This window comes from Saccopteryx bilineata, chromosome 3 (genome assembly GCF_036850765.1).
Source record: "Saccopteryx bilineata isolate mSacBil1 chromosome 3, mSacBil1_pri_phased_curated, whole genome shotgun sequence".
Taxonomy (NCBI): Eukaryota; Metazoa; Chordata; class Mammalia; order Chiroptera; family Emballonuridae; genus Saccopteryx; species Saccopteryx bilineata.
The window spans coordinates 131501408-131510463 of record NC_089492.1 but is presented as its reverse complement, the minus strand read 5'-3'; the positions used below and the strand labels follow the sequence as shown (position 1 = coordinate 131510463).

General features: G+C 48.6%; 1 protein-coding gene across 1 annotated transcript in view; it reads right to left on the bottom strand.

The window, feature by feature from the left end:
• Positions 1-506: 506 nt before the first annotated feature.
• HK2 (hexokinase 2) overlaps positions 507-9056 on the bottom strand; it is a 66932-nt gene continuing 58382 nt past the window's right edge. Inside the window, exons 13-18 of the mRNA XM_066267481.1 lie at positions 8445-8540; positions 7891-7990; positions 7612-7795; positions 6158-6313; positions 4099-4332; positions 507-1886 (exon numbers count right to left, since the gene is read on the bottom strand). Coding sequence (XP_066123578.1) covers positions 1742-1886; positions 4099-4332; positions 6158-6313; positions 7612-7795; positions 7891-7990; positions 8445-8540 — 915 coding nt within the window. The 3' untranslated portion in view covers positions 507-1741. The remainder of the gene's footprint in view (positions 1887-4098; positions 4333-6157; positions 6314-7611; positions 7796-7890; positions 7991-8444; positions 8541-9056) is intronic.

The following is a 9056-nucleotide window of genomic DNA, read 5'->3' as shown; positions in this document are numbered from 1 at the left end:
AAGTTAAAGGTCACCTCTATTTCTTAGGCATCCTTTAGTTATACACTAATCAAGACACTGTTCTCAGTACACTTGATAATTGTGCAAGTTGGGTGCTATTGAATCATGCCTTTCCATCTTTCTGTTTTGACCCTTGTATCCTACTCAGTGGTGTGACAAGGCTACTTTCTTCTTTCTAATTTAGTATTCAGGTGTAATGTGTGTGAGCGTCATATTTTAGAGATAAAGTGGGCTTAAGGATTCATAATTAACTTCACTCCTTAAAAGTAGAGTATGAAAGGGTTTCTGCCACTCTCCCCCTCCCCACAGCAGTTTGAAATAAATACTATGCATAAAAATAGCTCAGGCTAGAGAAGCCCTCCACAAGCAACATTTACAAAACCAATTTTGCTAGAAGGACACAAATCCTCCAAAGTGTTGTCCCTGAGGCTTCATTCTTTTGTTTGTTTCATTATTTTGGTTTGTTATTAACAGTCAGACACAATTTTTAAAATGTTTTTGGCGGCTTTTTAAAAAGTCTTGTTCGAGAATTTTAAAATTCTACTGACTGTCTTGAGAAGGAAGATGCCTAAGCAATGAGCCTGAGTGCTTTGGTTAACATCCGGGTCAAGTGCCCAGGAAAGCCTCTACACAGAGCGCCAATGGCTGCGGTTTCTCCCATCGTGGGCCAAGCCTCCTTCTCTCTCCCCCATGCTTTCCACATTTCAGCGTGCAGGGAGAGGAGAAAGGGGCTGCTTGGCCATTCACTCACCATGGAGAGGCTTCCCCCTCCCTTCTCACAGGTGAATGAGGTATTTCTAGTAACCAGTCAGTCCCCTCACCTTCCATCCTTAACTACCCAATCTCCCAATAAGGCCAGGTCTAAGGAGACCCTGTGTAACTACATACATGATGGACTAACGTATAAATACATTACATACAACTGATCACTATGTACAGTATCCAGATGAAAGAGCACAGGTACTTCGGGAACTAAATAAATTTCATACATAAGTTAAAATGAAAATACAGTGTTTACACTTCAGGAAAAGTTTTTTAAAAAAACAGACCAAAGAGTTCCCCGCCCTCCTCTAAATGTCCATTGCTCACGGATGACTCGTGAACCCACAGGGAGATGTGACAAGTCCGCCCGCGCGATGTGTCAGCTTGTGGCTTTGGTATTACATGTTTGGATGCTGGAGGCTTTAATTCCAGGAACAGCAGCCCACCAGGCAATTCTTGTAGATGGGGTTGAAGGGGGCTACCTCCATGGCACCCGGACTCCTCCTCCTCCACATTCTGCCCATGGGAGAGTCAGCCGGGGCCTCTGAGAAAACAGTATCAACCTGGGGGGGGGGGGTGCTCTCCACCTAGAAACGTCATGTTTGGGGTCCAAGGTGAAGCAGCCAGGGTTCAAGTGAAGCAACTGTATCTTTTCATTAGTATCTCCATACAGGGACATGGAATTTGGCCAGGGGGATTACTACAGGTTAAAATTCATTTTTAAGTATTAAGAGAACCAAGGTGAATAGTTGTGATGAGTGTGAATAAGTCCTTGCTTCCAGTTGTATTTATCTCGGGAGGGCCAAGTCTTGGGCACTGAACTCTACAGTGAGGAGACACAGAGACAAAACGCAGTCTGGCAGGGTCCTCTCTGCCAAGGGAGAGCCGAGGAGTCTGTCTCCGACACAGGGGATGACATCTCAGCATTTAGAGCAGGGAAGGGGGGAACAAGAGGGAGTCCCTTCCGACTTCAGGGACTCTATCGCTGTCCGGCTTCACGGACGCGACAGGCCACAGCAGTGATGAGAGCCGCCCCCTTCCCACTGCCGTCCTCTGACTCCAGGAAGGACACATCACATTTTGGAGCCAGGTCCTTCACTGTTGCATGCATGACTTTGGCAAAGCTGGAAAAATTGGGAGGAAGACACAGGAAAAAAAAACTTAGTCATGGTTGTTTTTTTTGTTCTCAGAGATGAGACTCTATGAAGTGATGCTGGAAACCCAGGATCAATTAAGATGAAGAAAAGAATGACTTACTCCATAATACATAGCAGAAAACAGAGGGTTGGAGCCACTAGCAAAATGCCCATCAGCGGGAGAGTGGAGAGCTAAGATGCAAATGTCTGAGATCCTTGCAAGCTATGTTCTTAAACTAATCAGTAAAGAAGTTCAACAGTCATGGATGCCACTACTGTGCCTCGCAGAAGTGCATAAGCTGGTCATAAACTCTGGAGGGAAATACCAAGCCTGCACATTCTAATTCTATTTTTCAGAGGTACCCACTCACATCAGACCCAACTGTGTCCAAAATGTCATTAGAGGCATTTAATGGCCAGCTTTCAAATGGAAAGTGTACTGTGGGTCTTCTCACTTGGCAATCTGAAAGTAGGGGGTATTGCCCATCGCTCAGAAGAATTGGAGGTGAGACTACATTCTGCCTTAGAGCAATACCCTTAAAGGTAAAAGGATCAGGCTTAGGGTGTTGCTATGGGACATCACAGAGAGCTGCCATCCCTCAGCTGTAAAGGCAGAGACAGAGGCTCCTAACACCACCCCCCCCCCCACCCCCTGTGCTGGTGGCTGGGTTTCCATCCTCTTCCCAACCCTCATCTGGAACTACAGCTCTTATTTTCACAGTGACAATGAACATCAATAAAAGGGATTCAGAACTTCTTAAGGGTCATTCTTTTCACAAGCTGTGTAAAACCTGGACAAATCTCTCAACTCTTTGCAGCAACCCTGGTGACAGCAGGTAACAATTCAATTGACACTTCTCTCCATCGTCACTCCATCCCACCTACTGCCCAGGCCAAGGGCACAGCACAGCTCTATTATTTTAACTTTTAGCTGAAAAACTTCTAGGAGAGAAGGACTAGGGCATTCCCTGACTTTGAAATAATTTATTCAAGAGATATGCAAATGAGTGAAGAAGGGAGAAGAGAAATGGTGAGCAGAGTTGATAAAGGAAGAGATGGAGAAAGACAGGAGAAAGAATAAAAAGAAGTACTTCTATACTGGGAGGGTGTGTATTAGGAAACCTTTCTATAAAGGCCAGATAGTGGACATGGTAGCTAAAAGTAGCCACAGGTGACACAAATGAATGGGTGTGACCGTGTTTCAAAACTTTATTTACAAAAAGTCGTGGCCGTAGTCTGCTAGGCCCTGCTTTAGTCTGTAGAAAGATCGTGCTCCAGAAATGTATGTTTCAGCATACATTTACTAAAATGTTCACAGGAGCACTGTTTGCAATAGACAATACCTAGAAATAACCCAATACCTATTACAGCAACAGAATAACAAAGGTGCGCTACACAGCCCTGAAAATTAAAGAGCTACAAATGTATACTTCAATGTGGACACATGTCCAAACCCTAATTGCTGTGTGGGAGAAGTCAGTCAGAAAAGAAGAGATGCCGGCCCTGGCCGGTTGGCTCAGCGGTAGAGTGTCGGCCTGGCGTGCAGGAGACCTGGGTTCGATTCCCGGCCAGGGCACATAGGAGAAGCGCCCATTTGCTTCTCCACCCCCTCCCTTCCTCTCTGTCTCTCTCTTCCCTTCCCGCAGCCGAGGCTCCACTGGAGCAAAGATGGCCCGGGCGCTGGGGATGGCTCCTTGGCCTCTGCCCCAGGCGCTAGAGTGGCTCTGGTCGCGACAGAGCATCGCCCCCTGGTGGGCAGAGCGTAGCCCCTGGTGGGCATGCCGGGTGGATCCCAGTCGGGCGCATGCGGGAGTCTGTCTGACTGTCTCTCCCCGTTTCCAGCTTCAGAAAAAAAAAAAAAAGAAGAAGAGATGCCATATGGTTCCCCTATGACAGGTCCAAAATTCAGTAAGACCATGTAGATGCATACATAGGTACGTACATGGGCAACAGGAAGCCAGGGACTAAGTCATCACAGCACAGACCCCAGTCAGGGGGCAGTGGCCAGTGCAGCTGGGGAGGGGCTCACAGGGCACTTAGGTGGGGAAACGTGGCCCGCTTCCATTTATTAGCTTTTAATCTATAATGTATACATTATATATACTGTTTGGAGTAATTATTTGCTCTAAGGAAAAGCAAGGAAAGAACAGAGAGAGAGAGAGAGTGAGAGAGATGAACAGGGAGTGTGGAGGACACTCACTGAGGATGTAGCTTGTAGAGGGTTCCATCCACACCCACTGTCACTTTCAGAGTGTCCAGCCCACGGTTTTCTCGTATTTTTTCCACCACAGCGGCCATGCCTGCGCCACAGAGCTGCGCTGCCCGCCGCGATACCACAGCGCACACCTCCTTGACAATGATGCTGTCATCACAGGTGCTCTCAAGCCCCAAGTGGTTCAGGATGGCTCGGACCTGCAGCAGCGCCAGGCAGTCACTGGGTGAGAGGGAGACAGCAAGTGGTCAGTCATGTGCCAAGAGGGGCCAGTGGCCTGTCACTCTAGGACCCTGGCCATTCGGGAGCTGTGAAGGCCATCGCAACAGCCCCTGTCCCACTTTGGCCAGATGTGGACCAGCAACAGAACTGACACTAAAAACATAAGGAGAGTCACTGTCTAGGTGTTCCACTCATTTGGAAATAATTTAACAAGATAACGCCCATATGTGGCAGCTGTTAGTCAAAGCTCTCACACCCATTCCCTTATGGGTCTGCAGGATAAGCATCGCCAGATACATATTCTACTTCTACTCCCCCACCCCGGGTGGGCTGAAATCTACTTGTGCACTACTATTTAAGAACCAAATGTAAATAAAACTGTAGAAAGAAAACAAACCCTATTATATAGAGGAGACTACTTGAGACTCCTGGAACCCCCTTCTTGCACATAAACAGACACGCAGATGCCCTTTCTATTCACTGGTGCAGACAGCGTCGGGACCCACTCATGTCATTTCTGTTTCTCTCTACATCTGAGAGTAATGACACAGCATTAATTTTTAAAGGGCTCTGAAATTCACCGTTCTAATTTGGACTGGAGAGGGGAGGCTTTGCTTTAATGAGCTGCCACATAGCATTCTCCTGCTTTGCCTGAAAGGCCACCATCACTCAGTCTCAGTGTCTTATTATGGCAGCCAGTGGTTAGGAAGAGCCCTCAGGCCAAGCATAAGTGCTTTTAATTAATAGGTTATCTTCCTCTATGCATTCCAATTTGCATCTTACGAGTAGGTATTTAAAACCCAGTATTACTTTGCATGGTTTTTCATGAGAATGTTTGTTAGATGCTTTCCTTAAAATGCCAACTGTCGGCCCTGGCCAGTTGGCTCAGCGGTAGAGCGTCGGCCTGGCGTGCAGGGGACCCGGGTTTGATTCCCGGCCAGGGCACATAGGAGAAGCGCCCATTTGCTTCTCCAACCCCCCCCCCCTTCCTCTCTGTCTCTCTCTTCCCCTCCCGCAGCCAAGGTTCCATTGGAGCAAAGATGGCCCGGGAGCTGGGGATGGCTCCTTGGCCTCTGCCCCAGGCACTAGAGTGGCTCTGGTCACAGCAGAGCGACGCCCTGGAGGGGCAGAGCATCGCCCCCTGGTGGGCAGAGCATCGCCCCTGGTGGGCGTGCCAGGTGGATCCCGGTCGGGCGCATGTGGGAGTCTGTCTGACTGTCTCTCTCCATTTCCAGCTTCAGAAAAATACAAAAAAAAAAAAAAATGCCAACTGTCAGTAGATACTTAAAATAGGCCCTGGCCAGTTGGCTCAATGGTAGAGCGTTGGCCTGGCATATGGACATCCCAGGTTCAATTCCCAGTCAGGGCCCACAGGAGAAGTGACCATCTGCTTCCCGACCCCACTCCCCTTCTATCTTTCTCTTCCCTTCCCGCAGCCATGTCTCAGTTGGAGCAAGTTGGCCCTGGGCACTGAGGATGACTCCATGACCTTGCCTCAGGCACTAAAATAGCTAGGTTACTGAGCAACGGAACACAGCCCCAGATGGGCAGAGCATCACTTGGTAGGGGGTTTGCCAGGTGGATGAGGTCGGGGCACATGAGGGAGTCTGTCTCCGTGCCTCCCCACTTCTCACTTAAGAAAAATTTTAAAAAATAAAAATAAAAAAAGATACTCGAGATGTACACTATAGGTTTGAACGTGTCAGCAACTAAACTGACCTTAGGTAAGCCATGCCCTGACGTGACTTAAGCTGTAGAAATCTTTCAGCTTGTCTGTCCTTGAGAAGGACATGGTCCTACCCTACTCCAGGACTTAAATTCTCACCTCTCAATCTGAGACAGGAACTTGGTTTCAAAGATTCCCCTTGTCTTGAGCCGCTCTGAGATGCGGCCACGGAAGAGCAGCCCACGCTTGGTGAAATCAATGAGGATGTTTCGGACAATCTCACCCAAGTACATTCCACTGATCATTTTCTCAAACCTGCAATGTGGGTGACACACATAAAGACTAAGTAGGAAGGTGGTGGGGGCTGTATCGACACACAACACCAAGTCAGTCACCCCCAGCACATGTGAAAGCGAAGGGCATGCAGAGTCCCCTTGGAGGGAAAGGAAACACTCCTTGATTCACTTGGGCAGGATTCCTGGTGTTGGGTGAAGCTGGCTACAGTGCCCAAGATCTGTAGAGCTCACTGGAATTGATCCCACCTTTGGGCTCATTTCTCTTCCAAGGCTTATTCCTGCCTCCTCAAGAAGGAATACACACCAAAAGCTACCATACTTCCAAGAGAAGAGTCAGAGTCTTATTCCTTAACCTCATTAGGCATTCAGCATGTTTTCTCTTATACCTAATCATTATCACTTATGTAACTAGGGCTAGTTGGAGATGCCCCGTCCTGGATAACAAAAGTGAATCTGACTACTCAGTGGCTGAGGGTCTTCTGGATAAATAGTGTCTTTAAAAAGCTGAGGTTCCAGTTTCAACCAAGACCCTAATGCTAATCCGTCTTGCTTTACCCTGGCCTGTGTCCCTCATTAATGTGGTCTGTGACCTCTATTCTACACAAATGTTTTGCAAAGCATATTATGCAGTCTCTTGGTCACTGATTAATCTAGTTAGGAAACACCACATCCTCCTCCTAATGGGAAGCATGCTGGGTCTCACATCGTTGTCTCTCAGCTTGGATTCCCCCTACCACACTGGGGATCTTGTGCTGCTGGGGCTGGCCCCTTGTCCAGTCCTGGCCGTAGAGGGCACTGCATGCTGGCTGGAGGGAGGAGGGTGACGAGGTCTGCTCCCGTTTGCCTCTTGACCCTGTCTGCCTCACCGCAGCAGGGCTTCTGCTTCTCACCCTAGTAGCATCAGGTGGTTCAACCATCATTTGTTTTTCCCACCGTCCTGGGTCTAGGTCTCAACACTTCTCCCCCAGCTGTTCTCACAGTTCTGGGGTGGCAACTGCTTCCCACATGTACTAACTCTGTCCCCTCAGGGTCCCGCTTTGTCTTCTCATCCCTCTAAAAGCTGTGTGACTGATCCCTATGTGAAATTCCCCTTGCAATATATTGTTGTGATTGTTTTCCCATCTGGGCTTTGGGGAAAAGGACCTCACCCAGAACTTTCTAGATGGATTGGACAAGAAACCCTTTCCAAGCAAATCCTTTCCATTAACATCTCTAGAGGAAGAACATCGTGGGATTTGCTGTTGGCGAGGATCTGATCTCTTGTCACGATCCAGTACTGGGATGCACGTGCCAGAACCTCACGCCATGGGTCCCTACCTCTGTTTACCAGGGTTGAGGGAAAGCTCATCCACAGCCACATCAAACTCTGTGTGGAGGTCACTGAGGCATCCATTGTCCCCGAAGGCTCCCCACTCCATGTTGACACACATCCGCCCCTCTTCCCCGTCCACCAGCTCCACGTTCCGCATCTCCTCCATGTAGCAGGCGTTACTGCCCGTGCCTGCCAATCACGGAGACAACAGGGCCACACTCAGGATCGTCTCCCACCAGCAAGGCTGTGTGTCCCCACGGGGGAAGGACAGCCTAGGTCCTTACCCACAATGAGGCCAACTTCACAGTGAGGGTCTTCATAGCCACAGGTCATCATAGTCCCGACTGTGTCATTCACCACGGCGACCACGTCCAGGTCAAACTCCTGAGAGGGCAAAAGCAGATCCCCAGTCCACAAATGAAGCACAACACTGTATTCTCCTTTCAGACACTTGGAAGGAGATTTGCGTGTATATAAAACATATATGGCATGGCTCATACTCTCTTTTCATTCAGGTCTCTGCTCAAATGTCACCTGCTCATAGACCTTCCCTGGTTTTACTATTTATGAGTGCCCCTTCCCTGGTCCACTCACCTAACTTCAGTTTTCTTCTTAGCTCCATAGCACTGACATTTAGCTCATGGGTTTGCTCATAGTACCAAGGCTTTGCTGCCGCCACTCCTAAGTCTCCAGCGCCAAGAGCAGGGCTTGACACAAAGCAGACACTCACAGATCGCTGAGAGACCAACTTAATTCTCCCCCTGACCAATTCCACCGCACTCAACATTCCCCCCACTTCCTGAACACAGGTCATTTCAGGCCCTGAGCCATCTCTCACCTCTCGCCGGTGGATGGCTTCCTTCAGCAAGGTGACCACATCCTCACCCTCACAGCCGGACGCCTTGAAGCCTTTAGTCCACTTGAGGAGGATGCTCTAAAAATTACCCGGGAGCAGTAATTGGGGTATCAGAGAAGGACTTCCGGGTCATTCCTTTATACAGGTTACACAGAGTCCCTTTAGTCACCAATCGCCTCACCCACCAATGACTCTAAACTGGCTTCACTGATTTGGATGCACTCGGTGCCTGCAAGGTACCAGGTAGTGGGCTAAGTACATCTCGTGTGTTACACAGCACTTAATCCTCACAAAAACCCTGTGAAATATTGATCATTACCATGCCCATTGTATAGGTAACCATGGTACCACAGGAACTCGCCCAAGGACTGCAGCTTGGAGATGAGGAGCAGGATTCACCCCCTTCAGGAGCAGCTGAGCTTAATTGAGAGCATGGGCTTAGGTGCCAGGAAGCTGGAATTCAATCATGACCTGGACATTCCCAAGCTATCTGACCTGGTCAAGGTCTTGCAATCTAAGAAACAGCAGGTTTTGATATCTGGTATCTCTATACACCTTATTTTCCTTTCTGCAAAATGGGTATACAAACAGTTA